Genomic DNA, 22,529 nt, shown 5'->3' with positions numbered 1-22,529 from the left:
TAAAAAAAATTCTGCTTTTCAGAGATTTTTCAGTTTAGCAGCTGCAGACAAAGCACGTGGACCACCCTGTATGGGTGGTCGCTTACTGGCCACATCTTATGGACCCCCTGCCAACTGGTGCCTCTGGGTGCCCGTGTGAGATGCAGGGTGTCTGGGCTGCTGGGAACACGAGACATGGCAGGAGCAGCCAGGGTGGAGTGGTGGCCCAGAGGGCCGCGGCCTACTGTTCTATCCTCACACTCACACAGCCGGGCCCTCCTCAGAGACAGAACTGTAGGAGTTGCATGAAAACACACCTCTCCCCCCAAGTACAGAGACAGGAAGAGGCGCCCGCCCAGCTGCCCCCAGCTTTATCCCAGGATGCTGGCCTCTCTTCAACAGCGACATGGCCCACGCGTCTCTCACACACCTCGAGCACGCATTTGGATTCATTGTCTTTTCTGTTCACGGTACCTTTTCTGTGTGGTCACAACAACTGTAGTTTTTGTGGATGTTAATGTGGTGGAACTTTTAGACCTTCTCCAAGAAAATGGTTCTCGGACAGCTATTAGCGACTCCTCCCCACTTACGACATTCACTTCAAGGAACCGCCCGATTACAAAGTTGGAGAAGCAGAGTAGAAGGAGCTCCTTGCAGCGGCCGGAATTCCTTGAAAAAACAAAACGCAATTTAGTTTTAAATAAGACAAGTGGATCCGACAGAATTCCCCTTTGTACATGTATGGAAAGTCGGCCACGAAACCACAGTCACCCTTAGTTTTTAATAATTCTCGTCAGAGGAGAAAATGAGCTTTCTAAAATAAGAATGTCTTCCCACAATAAAATCAGCCACCTCAACTATTCTGTGATTCTCAAACTTAAGAACAATAGGAAAGACACCGTCAGCGTTCTCAAGTTTCAATCAGAATTGTGTAATGTTACCAAAAATAAACTGCTTTTACTTTGCTTTCTGCCCAATTTCCTGCTGCTTCTCTAAGGCAGGCTCTCCCAGAGGCGCCACACTTTGTGCTCACCTACTGCCTTTCACTGATTTCTGTGCTGTCACATTTAAAAGATCATTTAAGGTGGTGGCACCACACAGCTCTGGCTAAAGAGCGGTCTGTGCAAATGGTTGACCCAGCTGTGACGGCTGTGGGCTTGAAGCAGGTGGTGGTTTAATCAGAGTCACATTTTAAAAAAAGTATTTTATTTATTTGAGAGAGATTGAGAGAGAGAGAGAGAGAGAGAATATAAGCAGGGGGAGCGGGAGAGGGAGAAGCAGGCTCCCCGCTGAGCAGGGAGCCCGATGCGGGACTTGATCTCAGGGCTTCGGGATCACGACTTGAGCCGAAGGCAGATGCTTCACCGACTGAGCCACCCAGGCGCCCCAGAGTCCCATTTTTAGAAAAGATTAAGAATTAGCAACTGTAGAGGGCTGCTGAGAAAGGAAGAGGCCTGCCACCCAGATGCCGGGGTGGGTGGGGTGGTGGCGGCTTGGGATTATCTGCGGTCCGCCCAGGAAGGGAGGTCTCAGCCCCCTGCCCCCTGTACCCAGCCAGCAGCCCAGCTGGAGACAAGAGGCAGGAAGGCCTCAGCTGAGGGAGCCGGAGGGAAGGTGAGGAGACGTGGCCAAGGGGCTGAGAGGGGATGGACTCCAACAGGACTGAGGGTCAGAAGCTGGGGTGAGCGGGTGGGGGGGGCAGCTTGTCAGGCTTGGGGAGGCAACGCTCTGGTCGGTAAACTCACTCAAGCCATTTTCTCCACCAGTGCTTTTTCTTACGGTTTTGTCTCATTAGAATAGTTAGGAATACGTTTAGAACCTCCAACTTAGAAGAATCACCCATGATGCCTAAAAATCCAAATATACAAATGGCCCCAAAATAAACTCACTCCCAGCCCTCCAGCCACGTACTTTGCATCACATACAATCACAATCGGGGCTCTTCCACCGGGAGGGATGAACCCTCCGGGCTCCAGCTCTGTCACCTGCTTCCTCGGCTTCCTCTCTTCTTTGTCCCCATCTTCTCCTTCACAAGCACAGTCGTCTGGGAGACGGAAATGAAATCCAGAATTAGATCAGAAGCTAAGTGGTCCCTGACAGTGGTGGCAGGCTGGTGGAAACACACACGTACACACAAAGTGCCAGACAGTAGGTGACAAAAACACCCGTGGACAGCAGGCAGCCTTTCCCGAGTCTGGAGCCACTCACAGGAAGCAGCACATCTAAAGCACGTCTGGGTATCGGTCAAGCTATTTTTGTCTTCTCTTCAGTCCCAAAACATCAGACAAGAGCCCAGAACCAAAACAGCGCACAAACGGCCGCAGCAGCTGGAGCGCGCTGGCCGCTCCGCCCCAGCCCAGGGCCCCGGGAGCAGCGGCCGCCCTGTTGCGCAGACCCCGCGGGGCTCACGGCCGGCTGACCTAACGCGGTAACAGGAGAAACGTCTACCTGGAGAGACGTCTGTGTTGTTCACCGCACCGCTCTCTGATGCCTGACGGGTTGTGTGTTTTTGGTAGCTATCTAGTGAGTTAATATTTTCATCCGAAAGAGTCCTCTCCTTCTCAGAAACAGGAACAAGAGACCCTACTGGGCACGTTTGGGTTTTATCCGGTGTTTGAAATCTGAATTGTTTAGCTTTATCCCAGCCAGCTAGTTTACAGCTGACTAAGTTTTGAGGAATATCTCCTTTATTCCTGGAAAAAGAAAATGAGCCATGAATACAGACAAGATTGCTGAAGCTAAAATAATCAGCTACCATAAAACACAGAATTCAATCTTACGAGTGAAAAATGATTGTAAATACCTTTATGAATAAAAGTAAAAAGTATGTCTTAGGGTGAAAAACTTCTAAAAGATCTCCATAAAGGAAAAAATGAACAGAACAGGCAAAATAAAGTTGGTTCTACAGAATTCTTTTTTTCCCCAGAAATTCTTAAATCACAATTTAAAACTCATTAACATAATTTAAGTGACAAACTTACTCTATCCAGACCACCATATTTTTACTTCCTCCTTCTTTTAACGTTCCAAAATTTGTCATCCTCGTGACTTCAATATCACCTTTATTTTTCAGTAAAAGGGCTCCACAGGACTCATCGGCAGCCTCTTCAAAGGCAGCGGGGTCCCTGCAGAGAGCACCCAAAGAACAGCATCCGGTGGCAGGCATCCCGAAGCTCCACCACCCGCCTCCCGGCCACGGCCATGCTCCTTCCAGACACGCCGCACCCACTGCAGGGCCAACGTCCCCCAGGGACGTATGGCCACAAAACTACATACAGAGTTCCTACAATACTTAGAATTTCGGAGAAGAACAGCAAAACATCTTGAAGAAGAAAATGACAAATTCTCTAAGATCTAGAAAAAAGGAAGCAACACAGTGGCAACCTCTTGAAGGAGTTCCTGATTCTGGGAACATGCCGCGGAGGGAGCGTTCAATCCTCTCCTCTTTGGGCTGCCAGGAGGCGTGAGGGGAGGCACCCTCCCTTTATAGACCCTCCGATTCCCCTCATTCCGTGGACACTGGCGGGAAGCAGGCAGCTCCGTCCTCCTCACTGCGGACCCACAGGGCTCGTCTGGACAGCAATCTGGCATTGCTCCCCTCCCCACCCAGCCTGCAGCTCCATTCAGAAAATGGGGCCCCAGCCACAAACTCAGTGACATTCTCAACCACACCAGTGCCCCCTCCTCAGCCAGCTTCTGCCCCCCAAGCCCCTCCTGTCCACACATTCCTCCCCGCCACGTCCACACGTGCCTCCCACAGTGGCTAACTCCTCCTCCCGTGCCTCCCACAGCTCAGTCCCTCCTCTGCCCTCACCCCAGACCCAGGGGGCCATGGAAGCAGAGTCCCAGTTCTTGTAGACAGCCAACATCTGCTAATGGAGGGTTGAGAAATATGAGCAAGGAAGGGAGTCAGGAATGACTGTAAGGTTTCTGGCTCAAGCCACCCAAGGAATGGGGATGGGAAAGATGGCAGGAGACGCTGCATCTGGAGGAGAGTGGAAGCTCTGCTTCGCACGCAGTAATTGGTGCTTTTCCCGACATCAACCAGGCACCCAGACAGTGGGTCTGAGTGGAGCATACACACAGGGCTCATGCTGGGGAATGCGGACCAGCTCGTGGAGGGAACCCACACAGACAGAGCCCCACTGCCCCAAGCCGCCGCCTGCAGCCTCCCCTCAGGGGTCAGGAAGCCTGAGTGGGGTGACAGCACATAAGCTCTCCCAGGGCAGAAACACGGACGGCTCTTCTTTGTCCAAGGCAGTACTCCTGGGGCTAGAACAGGATTGGCACATAGAGGGCATCCGCTGGGCTTCTGCTGAAGGGCGCGACATTCGTTTCCACTATAAATTCAGGAAAGGGGAACTGACCGCTCACAGGCTGGGAGTTCCCCGGGACCCAGCACATTCCCTTCATCCACCACTCACCCTCTAATCCCCCACTCTAATTAGGACATTATGAGGGATTCTGAAGTCACAGGATTTGGGGCTGGCTCTCAGCCAGCATCCAGCGATGAAGGTGGAAAAATTTCCCTTGCCTGTGAAGGTAACTACTGGAGGCAGTCAAGGGAGAAGCTTCATGCAACGTGCCTGGGATCAGAGTGACCCCTCCCCAAGGAGAACCAGCCCCCCACCCCAGACCTACATCAGCCCAGGGGCCACCTGAGGAGGCTCCCCAGAAACTGACCACCCACAGCGAGGGAGCCCACTGGTCATGCCCCCACCCATTCAACAGATGCTGGTCCACACCTGCTCTGAGCCACTACTCCTCTCGAAGACCTAACAAACTGAAAAGCCACAGAGTGTGTGAAAAAGTGCTTATAAAACACAACAGACTATAGACAGTAAGAATCTAGAATTGGAGACAAACGATAAGTCATTCCAAGGAATACACTTGGCCCTGAAGCCTGAAATGACAACTAGTTTCTCTCTGATGGTCAGTGAGGGGCAGGACTGGCCGCCATCCTCCGGTGCCCATGGCAATCAGGAGCGCAGGTAACTGCGGTGTATGAAGAGTCAAGGAAGCTCATGTTTTCCTGGCATAGGGGTTTCCTTAAACTGGGCATGTGGCTCCCCGTGACTATGAAGCCTAATGTGGGAAGCGGGCCTCCCGGCTTCTGTCCCAGGGCTTCTGGCTGCTTACTACCAGGAAGATGACAGAACGAGCGGGACGCCCAAGAGCCTGGTTCAGACACAGGGAGGAGCCACGCTACTCCCGCAGCACAGACACTGGGCAATGAGCTCCTGCCTTGTCTCAGGCTCACACCACTGAGGCCATCAGATGGAGCTAAAGCCAGACCTCCTGTTCCTGCCAGACCTTCGTGGGTGGTGAGAGGGGGTAAGGGCCATGTATCTGGCTTCACTGCCCCACAGATGGGACAGAGTCATTCTCCAACAGCAAAGCAGGGTCCTGTGGGGCAGGGCAACTGGGCACTGAGTGGCCAAGGATGAGGGCGTCTTCTGGCTGGGACAGGGGCACGGCTCCCCACCCCACACACCTCCACAGCCTTGAGCCAGGCGTTCCGTCCTCGAGTCTATCTATAAACCAGTGGTGCTCCCCACGGTGCCGCTCCCGACAGACCCCACAGGCACGCCCCCAGGGGCACAAAGAAAGACACCAAGGCAAGTGCTCAGTGCGTACAGGGAAACAGGACACAAACTCCCTGCACGGAACCTGCATTCCAGGTGATCCGAGGATATAGAGAATAACTGAGGAGAACGTACGGTAAGCTCACTGGAGGGACGTGCTAAGGAGAAAAAGCAGGCCAAGGAAGGGAGCCGAGGCAGGGCAGGGTTGCCATTTACACAGAAAGCTCAGGGAGGGCCCCGTGGTGCTTTATAAACATGTGTGGACAAGGTGTGAGTTTGCTGGGGCACAGAATGAAGAATGTGGGTATGAGAGATTCAACGATTCTAAGGGGCGCCTGAGTGGCTCAGTCCGTTAAACGTCTGACTCTTGGTTTTGGCTCAGGTCCTGATCGCAGGGTCATGAGACTGAGCCTTGCATCAGGCTCCGCTCTCTGTGTGGAATCTGCTTGGGACTTTCTTTCCCTCTCCCTCTACCCACCCCCAAAATAAATAAATCTTAAAAAAAATTAAGAACCTACTATGTCCAACATGTTCTAAAAAATACCAACATGTGAAAGAAGAACAAAAGCTATAAACCCCATCAAAATGTGAAAATTGCCAGTATAAGATTAAGGATTAAGAAGGAACTGTTAACTAGAACTTTCATCAACCACAAAGACCGCTGAAAACCTTCCAGAAGATACTTTCCCTTTAACTGCCCAGCTCAGGATTCTGACAGGCTATTATTTGAGCTTATTAAAGCAACTCTTAAAGCACACTTCAGTTGGGCCTCTCCCTTCCCAAAGAAGAGAGCCGTTTCCTCATTACCGTCTTTTCACTGGGGTTATGCATAGGGCTCTCCAGACATAGCATGACTGGCTGCTCTCCACCACCACGGCACTGACCACATCATGTCTTCGAGGCACGTATCCTTCAGCAAGTTTCAGAGAGTCCAAGGTGAAAAAGATGCTGTCATCTATCACCCCGTTTCTCCCGCAGAGGCTAGAAATGCAGACCTGCAAACACAGTAATTGACTGTGTAAATGTGTGCCGCACCAGGGGCCGGCCTCTCCAAACCAGCCCAACGAGGGCTGGCCTCCACCTCACCTGGGCCCCACTGCAGACAAAGTCCAACCTCTGGGGGGAGCAGGGACCCTGGTCTTGGAGAAGCAAAGCCCCGAAGATTTCATGAACGTGTAAGGCCCTCAGAGCCAAGGCTGAGGTCGTGGAGTGAGAGCGTGTCCAGTGGCCCGGGCTCACTCCCCGTGTCTCCGTCCCAGCCCAGCACACACCCTCACTCTGTGAAAACTCCAGTCTCCAACGCCAGAGTGCACCAGCCTTTACAGGCGAGCTCCAGCCCTTCACCCACCCCCTCGTCCCAGCAGTGAGAACGTTTCCACATTCTGTTAAACTACAGCACCTAGGATTGCATCGTACGAGCATGCCAGGCAATCTCCAATGATCTCCTTAAGAAAACCAGCATTCTCAGCGAGGAAACAGCTTGACTTCCCAATGCACCCAGGAGAAGCCTGGGCTGTGAAAAGACAGGAAGACAAGGACAAGCGAGGGCCAGCACCTACCCTGTCCACGCGCTTGTACCTCAGGGGCTTCACTGAGATGGCCTCGCTGTTCCACGTGCCCGGCCGGATCCAGTACTCCGCCTCCACCCAGTCTCCCTTGCAGGGCTTGAAACCTCCAAGCAGGGAAACCATGGTGCTTACTTGGTAATGTTGGTTATACCAAAGTGTACAATTCATTCTGAAGTTATGATACACTGAAACCATTTCTGTTCTACCTAAGAAACCCGTTTTCAATCTTAGCTCTCTCCTGGGTTTCCCCAGTTGAATGGAGCAGAGGATGTTACAGACCCACCTTTCTGCAGCCTTACCCTCTCCTGCCCACCAGGCAAAGGCAGGGAGCCGAGAAGACTGCAGCCTGCATGGTCATACACCTGGTTTGCACAGTTTCAGGATCCCATCTGGTTTCAAATGTTCCCCATGTTTTTCATAAGTATTAACTGCAACCAAATAAGCTGAACAGCAAATCTCTTCGTCTCCAGCCTCTAGGGCGTGTGGCTCAAGTGTGGCGGACAGTTTCTCTAATACATGGGCACTCCTCTCTGTCAACTCTTTGCAGGAACAGTGTGAGTGCTCCTCCCTATCAGGAACACACAGGGTACTTGGTGGCAAAGGGCAGTGCACTCCGACCTGAGAGCTGGGGTGTCTATGCCAGCCCAGGTGGGGGAGCACTCAGTGCCCCTGCTGGACCCCGGGTGTGCGAGGCAGCTGTGCTGCGGCCCCCGCAGGGCGCAAGGTGCCCCGGGCCGCCACAGCAGGGTGGGCGGGAATGTCGGGCAACCACAGGTTCAGCGGCACACAGTGGCTTGACCATGCGTCAGTAACACAGGGAGCACAGCCTGAGCGGGTCTGCTACGGTGCGCGGCGTGACGCTAAACCTGTTATAACCTTTTTGTCATTTTGCAACAAATACTTTTGACAGCAATCAGTTCAAAAAATAGAAGTGCAGGGACGCCTGGGCGGCTCAGTCAGTTAAGTGTCCAACTCTTGATTTCAGCTCAAGCCATGATCTCAGGGTCGTGGGATGGAGGCCCCGAGTCAGACTTGGGATTCTCGCTCACTTTCCCTCTGCCCCTCCCCACTGCACACAAGCACTCTAATAAAATAAAAAAAAAATACATAAACAAAACCCAAAAGCGTATAATTTAAAACTGAGTTTGTTTCTCAAGAAAGCTGGTGATAAACCCCTAAGAGCCCGAACATCTGACAGCTACTGATCAGCACGAGGGCCACAGCGGTACCACCGCACCGGTGGTGTGAATCCAGAAGAGACAAACCTGCTGGAGCACCGACTTCTGGGTAAGGTGGCATTTTAAGAGGACAGGCCCGGAAGCACAATTCAACAGGTTGTAGGACACATTTGAATGTTGACTTATAAACCATGACTTTATCAAATATTTAACATGATTCTGCTAATTTTTTAGTCCAAATCTCTTCAGATACACGTGAAAAATGAAGCAATATGTTAGTTGTATAAACAGTTATTTCAAGGAGAAAAACAGTGAAGCAAACTGAAATAATCGTTTGATTTTTTTCCCCATCAGTATCATGGACTCAGGGGCGCCTGGGTGGCTCAGTCGTTAAGCGTCTGCCTTTGGCTCAGGTCAGGATCCCGGGGTCCTGGGATCGAGCCCCGCGTCGGGCTCCCTGCTCCGCGGGGAGCCTGCTTCTCCCTCTGCCCCTCCCCCCTGCTCCTGCTCTCTCTCACATGTGCGTGCTCTCTCTGTCTCTCAAATAAAGAAATAAAACCTTTAAAAAATAAATTGCAGTCATTGAAAATACAGCTTGTAAACAGGAAGAGAGTGACACTGCTCTCCACCAAAGCAACAGAGGAAACGAAGCCATGAGGCCCCAGGAGCCCGTACAGCGCACATGGCTTAAAGCTGAAGTGGTATGACTGGACCCCACACTATCCCAGCTTGCACCAAGTCTTCCAACAAAGCCCTCGATATTTAATTGGATAAATGGATATTCTGTAATGGAATGATTGAAATGGACCAGACATAAATTTACAGCATCCACATTTGATGTAACATTAAAAAAAATCAGACAACTTATTTGACAAGTTTTAGTTGATGATAGCATTTGATCACCTTTACGCTCATAGAGGCAAACAAATAGTACCTGTAAAAACATTTGGGCTGACATAGTTACATGTCTCAATAGAAAAATACCAGACATAGAAGAACCATGAGAGACGATGGACTCTGAAAAACAAACTGAGGGTTCTAGAGGGGAGGGGGTGGGAGGATGGGTTAGCCTGGTGATGGGTATTGAGGAGGGCACGTTCTGCATGGAGCACTGGGTGTTATGCACAAACAATGAATCATGGAACACTATATCTAAAACTAATGATGTAATGTATGGGGATTAACATAACAATAAAAAAATTAAAAAAAATTAAAAAAAAAAAAAAAGAAAAATACCAGACTTGGGGTGCCTGGGTGGCTCAGCCATTAAGCATCTGCCTTCAGCTCAGGTCATGGTCCCAGGGTCCTGGGATCGAGCCCCACATCGGGCTCCCTGCTCTGCGGGAAGCCTGCGTCTCCCTCTCCCACTCTCCCTGCTTGTGTTCCCTCTCTCGCTGTCTCTGTCAAATAAAATCTTTAAAAAAAAAAAAAGAAAAGAAAAATACTGGACTTTAAGAATTTAGTAGAATTTCCTCTGAGCTTACTAATATTTCCTCAATTAAAAATGTTATAGCCTACAAGGAGAGCCAATCAAAGGTTTCAGTTTCAAATTCATCAACCATAAAATATGCAGCTTTGAAGAAGATTCCAAACCACTGTATAAAAAAAAATGAAATTAAGATACTAAAAAATTTGTTTTAATTTTATCAATTTCATTTTTTTAAATATTAAGATTTTATTTATTTACTGGTTTGAGAGAGAGCAAAAGAGAGAAGGCATGCACACGGCAGGGGGTTGGGGCAGAGGGAAAGGGAGAGAGAAAATCTCAACCAGACTCTCCGCTGAGCTGAGTGTGGAGCCCAGTTAAGCAGGGCTGGATCTTACAACTCTGAGATCATGAACTGAGCCGAAATCAAGTTGGACGCTTAACCAACTGAGCCACGCATGAACCCCAATGTATGTTTTTTAGAATACCAGTGACATGCTATTAGAAATGCTGAAAAATTAAAATATGTTATTATGTGTCAAGAATATAATGACTGAATAATATTAAGTTGTTTTAATGGGCCCAAGTATTCTTTTTCTAAAAAAAAAAATTGTTTTGCAAACAGTTTCTTTTCTTTCTTTTTTTTTTTTTTAAAGATTTTTTATGTATTTGACAGAGAGAGACACAGCGAGAGAGGGAACACAAGCAGGGGGAGTGGGAGAGGGAGAAGCAGGCTTCCCGCAGAGCAGGGAGCCCGATGTGGGGCTCGATCCCAGGACCCTGGGATCACGACCCGAGCTGAAGGCAGACGCTTAACGACTGAGCCACCCAGGCGCCCCTGCAAACAGTTTCTGAATAATGCTACTTTAAAGGTCCACCAATACAGTAAAATCAATTTGTTCATTGATATGCAAGTGTTTAAAAAATGACTTAATTCATTTTCACACCCCTTCCCACTTCTCAGTGTGTACCAGTCTGGACACTGACATGGTCACCCGGCTATAGCTCTGGCCATGGGAGAGGAGACAGCCACTGTCAGAACACGAGGTGGGGGTGTGACGCTGACCTCTCTCCCCTCTCTTCTGCCAATCGGTGGGTGCTCTCCTGAGGCTAATCCCAACCAGAAGCCAGAGGGCAAGGCTGGGTGGTCCATACTGGGCAGGCCTGGGGGCAGAGTGGGGCGGATGTAGAAAGGCATCAGAGACTGTCCAGTTTCAAAGGCTGAAGAACTCCGGCAATGGGACAGGGTGTCAGAGGGCTGGGCTTCGACCCGGGAAGGAGGGACCAGCTGCTGGGTAGAGGTTTTCAGACAGAAAATCTGTGGACCTCAGGGATGCAGGCAGATGAAGAGCAGGGCCCGAAATGGCCCCCTGATCACTAAGGCGCGCCCCGACACAGGGCACAGCACTCTGTCCTGGGAGTGGCACAGGTTCTTGGGCCTGGTGAAAGGGCTCAGGAAAGATCCACGACACCTGCTCTTTATCTCACAAGTGGGTCCATAAACCAGTTTCATCTGGTAAGAAGGAAATAACCTGACTTGTGACCCAGGCTGGGAGCTCGGGCCACACTGGTTACGTGGATATGTACATGCTACAGGGCTATCCACTGCTTACCCTGGAAAGAAAGAGGAAAGAAGCAAGTTCGTCGTACACTCGGACTCTAGACCCCGTTCTTAGGCCAGTGATTCCTACCCAGGGCCATTCTGTCTCCCAAGCCATGTTTGCAGACGTTCTGGGTTCTCACAACTGGGGGATGGGATGGCAGTTAGTGGGTAGAGGTCAGGGATGCTGCTAAACACATCCCACAATCCACAGGGCAGCTACCACAATGGAATGGGCAGCCTCAAATGTCACAGGGCAGAGCACGAGAAAGCCTGCTTTAGGCTGAATGCCCAATTCCATTTTAGCAGCCTTGGCCAAAATGGTTAAGGAATCACTGGATATTCACGTGTAAAACAGCTTGGGCTCTGCTACTGATGTTAAGAATTCTCATGAATAGGGAGGAGGGCGCCTGACTGGCTCAGTGGGTAGACATGTGACTCTTGATCTTGGGGTTGTGAGTTCAAGCCCCATGCTGGGGACTGGCGGTAGAGTTTACTTAAAAAAAACAAACAAAACCCCCCCCCCAAAAACAAACAAAACAAAACTTGAAAAACAGAAAAAGAATTCCCATGAGTGTTATTTGTGGGCCTAGATCTGAAGTGTCATCCACAGAACTGGGCTGATGGCCACCACTGCCTCTACAGTCCGAGACTGAGGGGACTCTGTGATCCTGAGACCTCACCTCCCACCTTCACACTCTTCAATATTCACAGGCTCAAGGCAGTCCCCGGTGATACCCCTCCTTCTGGTCCCTCCTTCCCGGGTCGAAGCCCAGCCCTCTGACACCCTGTCCCGTTGCCGGAGTTCTTCAGCCTTTGGAACTGGACGGTCTCTGATGCCTTTCTACATCCGCCCCACTCTGCCCCCAGGCCTGCCCAGTATGGACCACCCAGCCTTGCCCTCTGGCTTCTGGTTGGGATTAGCCTCAGGAGAGCACCCACCGATTGGCAGAAGAGAGGGGAGAGAGGTCAGCGTCACACCCCCACCTCGTGTTCTGACAGTGGCTGTCTCCTCTCCACCCCTTCCTAAAACAGTCAGAGCTTGCTCACCTCCCATGCACAGCTGAGCCAGACTCACGCGGGTCACCCTGGAAGGGTCAGAACACAACCTGTGCTTCACCTGGACCTCCTCACAGAGCCCTTGGTCCACCTGCACACAGGGAGACTGGGCCTTACCAGCCCTAGAGGAACCCCAGACTGGCCCACCTCCCGCCGTGCTGCATTGCACCATTCCGGCACAGCAGAAGACCCTGGCCTGTCCGCTCTCCCTCCCGTTAGAGCACATTCTACAAGACAGCGACAGGCCCCGGGTAAGGCCTTCCAGTATTTGCTGAATCGATGCCAAGAAAGAAACGGTACGGTCTGGCTCTCCCTGAAGTAAATGAAACATCTAGCCTAGTTCTTCCTCTTCTCATCTTCCAGTCAGAGATGTGCAATGGTACCCTGCCGCCTGTCTCTGTAAATACAGTCTGACAGGGACACAGCCGCACCTCTCTGCTTCGGTGCCGCTGATGGCTGTGCTCACACTACCACCAGCCCAGAGGTTAAAGAGCTGCGAGGGACCATGGGCCCCACAAGCTTTACAATCTGGCCTGTCTCAGAAAAGGTCGGTGGCCTTCGTTTTGGACTCCCATTACCTTTTTCCACACCGTGTTTTCTCTTTCAAGAATGTTCTTTTTGCTGTGGATGTCAGGCTGTCAGCTATGTGGACTCTCTCAGCTCAAGAAGACTTGAGACTGTGCTGGAAATCCTCCACCTGTGTTCAGGTACCAGTCCTCACGGTCAACTACTTCTGCACCTCAGCAGTGTCTACGGCACGAACCGTGTCCCTGTCCGGGAGTCGCTTCCTGTCAGCAGTTACAGGGACCGAGGGATTCCCTTCGGAGCAATTGCACGATCAGTTTTTCCAGAACTGAGAGTTTTCTGACAGAACAGAGTTTTTAAAATCCCAGCCACCTGTCAATTTCATTCTGGAAACTTCCAGGGTTAGCAATCAAGGTCAGAGTCCTGGCTTTTACATCTAAGAAACGTGGAACAGCAAGTGGCCGGGTGGGCTGAGCTAATCGCCCTCCTGCACTGGGCTCCCTGGCAGGCAAGGTGGGAGAGAATTGCGGCTCCCCCGCCCACGTGTGGCTGGCAGGGTGAGCAGCTGGAATTCAGCTCAAGAAGTACCTCACCCATGCAGCTTTTCCAATCCTGCCGGATTCCAAGGCAAGTACAGGTCTGTTTCTCCTTGGGAGGAAGATCTAGGGTCTTACTCATCTTGGTCTCCTACTACCTAGCTCCCTACCCATCACTGTAGACAGCAGGTACACAATAAATGGTTGTTGAGTTAAACTCAAGAATGGCATTAACAAATTATATATTTAGGCATAAAAACAAAATTTTAGATAGCTAAAAACAAATGCAATAAAAAACGGATATACATTCGTGGGAAGGACAAAGTTATCCCCAAGTCCTATTTTAAAACATTTGAAGTACTGTAAAAACAGCAGTTGCCTTACACATCTGTGACACTGTTGACTTAGATCAGTAACAATACTTACATAAAAAGAACAATTACCCAAAAATTAGTGACTCCATTCAACGAATGACACAAAACGAACCACAGCAGTCTACACCGTCCATACTGCTTGGAGCCAACACCTGGTGAAGGCATTCTAGTCTGAAACCTTCTCAAAAAACAAAGCATGCTCAAATTTGGCCCTTTCAATGTGTGTAACCATCTCAAAGCTAATTCATAAAATTTAAAAAAATACACAAAACCTCACCTCAAATGTGAGCAGAAACCCATCTAACATACCTTCGCAAACACTCTCCAGAGAGAAGTATGTGGTCTGACTGATGTAGCCAGCACCCTCCATCAGCGAAGTCACACAGCCAATCAGCACTCGGGGGCTGGAGTCGGACAGCCCTCTGCCATGGTTTTTGCTGTCGTCTTCCCACTTATCAGAGACAGCCTCCACCTGCAAGACAAACCGTTATTCAAACTATAATAAAAGGACTACAAGAGAAGCAAACTACAGGCAAGTATCTCTCACGAATACAGATATTAAAAATCCTCAACAAAATACTAGGAAACCAAATATGACAGTGCATTAATAGGGTTACACACTGCAATCAAGGCCAGTTTACCCAGAATGCAAAGATGGTTCAACATATGAAAATTAATCAATATAATACACAACACATTGGTAGAACAAAGGAAAAAAACAAGAAATTCTCAGCTGATGTAGAGAAGACATTTGATAAAACGACACCCTTTCATGAGAGAACACTCCAACCAGGAACTGAAGGAGACTTCTTCAACTTGATAAAGCGCATGTATGAAAAACCCACAGCTAACATCACACTCAATGATGGAAAGATTGAAAGTTTTTCCCTTAGAATAAGGAACTAGGCAAGGATTTTGCTACTTTTGTTCAAAAAAAGTATTGAGGCCCTAGCCAGAGCAATTGGGCAAGAAAAAGAAATAAAGGCATCCAAGCCAGAAAGAAAAATATTTGTTTGCAATGGCATGATCTTATATGTAGAAATATATTTTCTATAGGAATAAATATTCCATAAAAAATCTGTTACAGCTAATAAATTCAGCAACTTGTAGCATACAAAATCAACATACAAAAATCAGTCGCATCTTGTGCACTCACAATAAACTATCCAAAAACAGAAATTTAGAAAACAATTCCATTTACAACACCATCAAAAAGAATAAAACACTTAGGAATAAAGTTAAGCCAAAAGATGAAATACATACACTAAAAACTACAAAATGTGATAAAAGAAGTAAAAAAAAGACACAAATAAATGGAAAGACAAAGTATTCATGGACCAGAAGACCTAATATGGATATATCAATACTATCCAATGTGATTTACAGATTCAATGTAATCCCTCTCAAAATCCCAATGACATTTTCAATAGAAATAGAAAAACCCCATCCTAAAATTCACCTGGGCTCTCAAGGGACCCCAAAGAGCCAAAACAATCTTGAAAAGGAAAACAAAGTTAGAGGATTTCAAAACATGCTACAAAGCTACAGTAACCAAGAGTGTGGTAGTGCCATAAAGACAAACTTAAGACCGATGGAATAGAATATGGTCAAGTGATTTTCAACAAGGGTGGGGAGACCACTAAAGGGGGAAAAGGTTTTACCCATTGTGCAGTCCTCCCAAAAAATGGTGCTGGGAAGGGGCACCTGGGTGGCTCAGTCATTAAGCGTCTGCCTTCAGCTCAGGTCATGATCCCAGGGTCCTGGGATCGAGCCCCACATTGGGCTCCCTGCTCCGTGGGAAGCCTGCTTCTCCCTCTCCCATTCCCCCGCTTGTGTTCCCTCTCTCGCTGTCTCTCTGTCAAATAAATAAAATCTTTAAAAAAAAAATGGTGCTGGGAAAATTGGGTATCAACATGCAAATGAATGAGGGCAAACCCTTACCCAACATCATATTCAAAAATTAACATAAAATGGATCAAAGACTTAAATTTAAGAGCTAGAACTATAAAACTTTTAGAAGCAAGCAAAGGTGAAAATCTTCATGATCTTGGATCAATCAATGACTTTTTCATTGTGATATCAAAAGGACAGGCAACTTAAAAAAAGGATAAATTGCACTTCATCAAAATTTAAAACATCTGTGTATCAAAGAATACTATCGAGAGAAACTGAAAAGATAACCCACAGAATGGGAGAAATGTTTGTAAACCACGTATCTGATAAAAGATTAATATCCAGAATATATAAAGAATTTCTATAAGTCAAGACAAAAATAAACAAGGCAGTTAAGATATGGGCAAAGAACTTAAATAGACCTTTCTCCAAAGAAGGTATATAAATGACCAATAAGCACATGAAAAGATGTTTAACATCACTGATTATTAGGGAAAGGTAAATCAAAGCCTCAGTAAGATACCACTTCGTATCCACTAGGATGGTTACTGTCAAAAAAATGAAAAGTAACGTGTTGGCGAAGATGTAGAAAAACTGGAATCCCTGTGCATTGCTGGAGGGAATATAAAATGGTGCAGCTACTATGGAAAAGTTTGCTGGTTCCTCAAAGAGCTAAACATAGAATGACCATATGACCTCTGTAATTCCACTCCAAGGTATATACCCAAAAGAAAACAGGGACTCAAAGACACTTGTTCAAAGCAGCATTATTCACAATAACCAAAAGGTAGAAACATCCCAAGTGTCCATCAACAGAGTGTACAAAGTGTAGCCTATATACAATGGAATATTCTTCAGCCATAAAAAGGAATAATATTCTGATGGGTTACATGGATAAACCGTGAAAATATGCTAAGTCCAATAATGCAAACACAAAAGGACAAATATTGCATGATTCCACATGTATGAGATACCTAGAACAGTCAAATTCATAGAGACAGAAAGTAGAACAGTGAATTATTGTTTTAATGATGATGAAAAAGTTGTGAAAATAGTGGTAATGGGTGCACAACAATGCGAATGTACTTGTCACTGGATTGTACACCTAAAAATGGTTAAAATGTTAAATTTTATGTCTATTTCACCACAGTAAAGCTATGTAAAAAATAAGCAAGGAATTCCACATCTTTCATGAAATCAGTAATACTACCTAATGTTGGCAAATCAAGCAAAGGTGTAAGCATATTGTTCAAGTGATTCAGGAATCTACTGAAAAGCTAAGAACAGAAACCAAGAAAAGCACTGGGTCTGAGGAAATAAAGCACAGCTGGAGTATATGCAAAAATTTTTTTTTTTTTTTGGTAGCACCATAGGCCAGAGCAACCTACTGGAACTTTCTGCAATGAAAGAGACGGCTTATGTTTGTGCTGCCCAATTTGGTAGCCACCAGCTGCATTTAGCACTTGAAATGTGGTTAGTGAAGCTGAGTAATTTTAAATTTTATTTACTTTTAATACATTTAAATTTAAATAGCTACACATGATTGGTGCTATCATATTGAACGATGCAATTCTAAAATTTGGTATTTAAATGTACTATTTTTAAGATTTAAAAAGATAATATTAAGCATTAACTAAAATAGTAATAAAGTACATCTCGAACATCTTTTAGAAGATTTTATTTATTTATTTGAGAGAGAAAAAGTGTCGAGCAAGGAGCCCGACATGGTGCCAATCCCAAAACCCTGAGATCATGACCTGAGCCAAAATCAAGAGTCAGATGCTTAGCCTTAACCCAGGTACTCCTCATCTCAACCATTTTTAAAAAGGAGTTGAGCTCACTAAGTTTGCCAGCTACCAAATTACATAACAAAACCCAGCAGCTTTCCTACATAAGAAAACCATTAATTTAAAAATATAGGAAGCACCTGGGTGGCACAGTAAGTTGAGTGTCCAACTCTTGGTTTCGGCTCAGGTCTGATCTCTGGGTTGTGGGATTGAGCCCTGCATTGGGTTCCACGCTGGGCATGGAGCCTACTTGAGATTCCCTCTCTCCCTCTCCCTCTGCCCCTCCTGCTCATGCTCTCATTCTCTCGCTCTAAAATAAATAAATCTTAAAAAAATAAATAAAAACACAAACAAAGTTATATTGATAATGGAACATAAACATTAAAATTCTCGGAAATAAACAAGAAATTTGCAGAACCTAAGTAAAGAAAGCTACTGAGCTGTTGTAAAAAGAACATAAAGGAGAGCTTAAATAATTGGATAAATTGTAGTTGGAGAAGTCTATATATGATCCACATGTTGCTTAGCCTAAATGGATCCACAAACTCAGTGCTGTCCAAAGCGATTCTAAGCTGAGTAGGAGAAACAAAAGAATGACTCTAATGTTCATCCAGAATAATCAGAGAGTGGGAGAATGCCATCCACATCGAGGAGGGAAACCTGCCTACCACCCATGGATGAGGCAGTGCCACGAGGGCCCACACATAGGCATCAGGACCAAGGGGGCCCCATGCACATGGCGTTCTGGTTTGTGAGAAAGGGACATTCCTGATCAGAAGGAAAAAAAGTGAGATGACTGGTCAGCTACTGAAAAAGAAATGTCTGGTTCCCTCTTTCAGTCTGTAGAGCATATAAATTCCAGGCAGACTAAATATTTAAATGTCAAGAAACAATTTTCAGAGGAAAACCTGAGTGCATATGTCTAAGAGTGGAAGGAGCCTCTTTAAGGATTCTTAGAGGCCAAAGCCACATGGAAAAGACAGACACATTTAACTGCATAAAACAAAACTTTAAAAAAAAAGTTAAAACATAATCCTGGGGGAGATATCTACAACCCTTTCATATAATAATTTTCCTTAAAAAGCTCTAATTTCCCAAAAAGACAAGTATGTCCACTCTTCCCACTTTTATTTGATATAGTACTGGAAGCCCTAGCCACAGGAATTAAACATACAGAAATAAAAAACATCCAAATTGGTGAGGAAGAAGTAAAACTTACCATATGCAGATGGCATGATACTGTATACAGAAAACCCTAAAGGCTCCACCAGAAACCTACTAGAACTGATACATGAATTTAGTAAAATCGCAGGATACTTACCAATGTACAGAAATCTGTTGCATTCTATACACGAATAATGAAGCTGCAGATAGTGAAATTAAGAAAACAATCCCATTTACAATTGTACCAAAAACAATAAAATACTTAGGAATAAACTTAACCAAAAGGTGAAAGACCTGCATTCTGAAAACGCTAAAACACGGATGAAAGAAAAGATGCTGCAAAGAAATAGAAAGACATTCCATGCTCGTGGACTGGAAGAAACATATTGTTAAAACGTCTATACTATTCAAAGCAACCTACAGATTTAATGCAACCCCTCTCAAAATACCAACAGCATTTTTCACAGAACTAGAACAATCCTAAAACTTGTATGGAGCCACAAAAGACCTTGACTAGCCAAAGCAATCCTGAAAAGGAAAAACAAAACTGGAGGCATCACAATTCCAGACTTCAAGTTATATTACAAAGTGGTAGTAATTAAAACAGTATGGTCCAGACACAAAGATCAAGGGAATAGGATAAAAAACCCGGAAACAAACCCACAATTATATGGTCAGTTAATCTTCGACAAAGGAATGAATATCCAATGGGAAACAGGCAGTCTCTTCAACAAATGGTGTTGGGAAAACTGGACAGTAACATGTAAAGGAATGAAACTGGACCACGTTCTTACACCACACACAAAGTAAACTCAAAATGGATGAAAAGACCTAAATGTGAGGCCTGAAACCATAAAAATCTTAGAAGAGAACACAGGCAGTAATGTGACATCACCCATAACAACATCTTTCTAGATATGTCTCCTGAGGCAAGGGAAACAAAAGCAAAAATAAACTACTGGAACTTCATCAAAATAAAAAGCTTCTGCACAGCGAAGGAAACAATGAAACTAAAAAGCAACATACTGAATGGGAGAAGATATTTGTAAATGACATAAAAGCTCTGATAAAGGGTTACTATCCAAAATACATAAAGAATTGATAAAACTCAACACTCAAAAAATAAGTAATCTGATTAAAAATGGGCAGAAGACATGAATAGACATTTCTCCCAAGAAGACATCCAGATGATCAACAGACACATGAAAAGAATTCAACATCACTCATCATCAGGGAAATACAAATCACAACCACGAGATACCACCTCACACCTGTCACATTGGCTAAAATCAACAAGTTAGGAAACGACAGGTGTTGGCGAGTATGTGGAGGAAGCGGAACCCTCCCGCACTGTTGGTGGGAATGCAAGCTGGTGCAGCCGCTCTGGAAAACAGTATGGAGGTTCCTCAAAAAGTTAAAATTGGGGGCACCTGCGTGGCTCAGTTGGTTAGGCGTCTGCCTTTGGGTCCGGTCATGATCCCAGGGTCCTGGGATGGAGCCCCGCATCGGGCTCCCTGCTCGGCGGGAGGCCTGCTTCTCCCTGCTGCTTGCCCTACTTGTGCGCACGCACTCTCGTGCGCACGCACTCTCTTTCTCTGTCAAATAAATAAACAAAATCTTAAAAAAAAAAAAAAAAAGAAACTGGACCTTTATCTTAAAAAGTTAAAAATAGAACTATGCTATGATCCAGTAATCAAAACACAAAACACAAAAAGACTAATTCAAAAGATACAAAGATAGGATACAACCTATCTTTACAGCAGCATCATTTATAATAGCCAAATTATGGAAGCAGCCCACGTGTCCATCAACAGATGAATGGATAAAGAAGAGGTGGTACAGGGCACCTGGGTGGCTCAGTCGTTAAGCATCTGCCTTCAGCTCAGGTCATGATCCCAGGGTCCTGGGATCGAGTCCCACATCGGGCTCCCTGCTCGGCAGGAAGCCTGCTTCTCCCTCTCCCACTCCCCCTGCTTGTGTTCCTGCTCTCGCTATCTCTCTCTCTGTCAAATAAATAAATAAAATCTTAAAAAAAAAAAAAAAAAGAAGAGGTGGTATATATACATACAATGGAATATTACTCAGCCATCAAAAAGAACAAAATCTTGCCATTTGCAATGACATGGATGGAACTAGAGAATATTATGCTAAACGAAATAGTCAGAGAAAGACAAATACCATATGATTTCACCCATATGTGGAATTTAAGAAACAAAACAAACGAGCAAAGGGCGAAAAAAGGAGAAACAAACCAAGAAACAGACTTGTAACTATACAGAACAAACTGATGGTCACCAGAGGGGAGATGGGTGGGGGGATGGGTGAAAAAGGTGATGGTGATTAAGTTTAAAAAAACATTTTTTTTTTTAAATGAAAACGACATTTCACAGAGAAATTTTAAACCCTCATAGTGTCCCTCCTAAAAGACCAGCAAGTCAGGAATGGGGAGAGGGAGAGATGAAGCCTGGACAGGCTGATATGGTGAGATCATGCCTAAAAAAGAAGCTATGCAGAGGAGAATTTTCCCCAAAGAAAAAGTTTTTAATTATTATATTTCTAACAGCTTATGGCAGATTGTGGTGATGGCTGCATAACTCTGAATATATTAAAACACTGAATTGTATACCTCAAATGGGTGAACTATATAGTATGTAGATTATATATCAATAAAACACTTTTTGAAGATTTTATTTATTTGAGAGACAGAAAGAGAGACATACAGACAGCCAGCAGGGAGGGGCATAGGGAGAGGGAGAAGCAGACTCCCCGCTGAGCCGGGAGCCCCAACGCGGACTGGATCCCAGGACCCTGGGATCTTGACCTGAACCGAAGGCAGATGCTTAACTGACTGAGCCACCCAGGTGCCCCTGTCTCAATAAAACTCTTAACAAAAAGGAAAAAAGCTCTAATTTCCCTAATATAAAAACTTTAATTTAAAAAAATTTTAACAAAAAAAGGTATAAAGAATATGAAAATAACTCCTAGAAAATATGTGAAAATTAATCTACTTTAAGGCTTAAGTGCAAAATTAAAATTATGAAGTCACTTTTCACTTATTAGATTGGCAAAGATTTCAGAGATTGATAACATCCACATCTTTGCCAACTTTGGGTAACAGGCAGTCTCTCATCTTGCTCCTGGGAGTATAAATTAATTTGTACATTATTAAAGGATAATCTGATAACCATTGAAATGTTAAATGTGCATATGCTTTGACTAACAATTCCACTTCTAAGACTTCTAGCACAAAAAATACTATTTTTAAATGAACACAATTGCTGAATAGAATCTACTAATTATCTTTGCTAACTGCATTACAAGGGTCCACTCTTTCTGCCACCTTGGAGCCTGTGGAGTCTGCTGGAACAGGACTCCTAAAACGACAAGTATGTTTGGAAGGCTGTGGTCTAGGCCATTTTTGTTGGCTATAAGCGGGGTCTCTGGAACCAGAGGAGGACACAGCTCTTCTTAAAACTGGAGGTGTTATGCTCAGATGAAACTGAATTCCATCTAGGCAGAAGATGCGCTTCTTTGTGCAAAGCAAAGAACAACACAGTGACTCCTGGTGGCAAACAGAACAAAACCAGAGTAATCTGGGGAAAAGTAACTTGTGCTCCTGGAAACAGAGATATGGTTTGTGCCAAATTCTGAAGCAACCTTCCTGCTAAAGCCACTGGCCACAGAATCCGTGTGATGCTGTGCCCCTCAAGGATTTAAACTTACTGAAAAATACATAAGGGTGTAGATTTGTTCTCTTCTAAAAAAAAAAAAGGGTCCAATGGTTATAATTTTTAACAATTTTTTGAAATACTAGAATAAAAATGTTAAGCATTCTTTGCCATGACATAAAATTAC

General features: G+C 45.7%; 1 protein-coding gene across 2 annotated transcripts in view; it reads right to left on the bottom strand.

Moving 5' to 3' along the window:
- The window catches only part of MOV10L1 (Mov10 like RNA helicase 1), a 64,615-nt gene that overhangs the window by 40,961 nt on the left and 1,125 nt on the right, over positions 1 to 22,529 (bottom strand). For both annotated transcript variants that reach the window (XM_078076793.1, XM_036113733.2), the window contains 7 exons: positions 14,140 to 14,302; positions 7,124 to 7,236; positions 6,372 to 6,559; positions 2,961 to 3,104; positions 2,428 to 2,672; positions 1,891 to 2,023; positions 454 to 648 (listed from right to left, as the gene is read on the bottom strand). In XM_078076793.1, the coding sequence (XP_077932919.1) occupies positions 454 to 648; positions 1,891 to 2,023; positions 2,428 to 2,672; positions 2,961 to 3,104; positions 6,372 to 6,559; positions 7,124 to 7,236; positions 14,140 to 14,302 (1,181 nt within the window). The remainder of the gene's footprint in view (positions 1 to 453; positions 649 to 1,890; positions 2,024 to 2,427; positions 2,673 to 2,960; positions 3,105 to 6,371; positions 6,560 to 7,123; positions 7,237 to 14,139; positions 14,303 to 22,529) is intronic.

This window comes from Halichoerus grypus, chromosome 6 (assembly GCF_964656455.1).
Source record: "Halichoerus grypus chromosome 6, mHalGry1.hap1.1, whole genome shotgun sequence".
Classification (NCBI taxonomy): domain Eukaryota; kingdom Metazoa; phylum Chordata; class Mammalia; order Carnivora; family Phocidae; genus Halichoerus; species Halichoerus grypus.
This window is presented reverse-complemented; position numbering and strand designations above follow the sequence as displayed.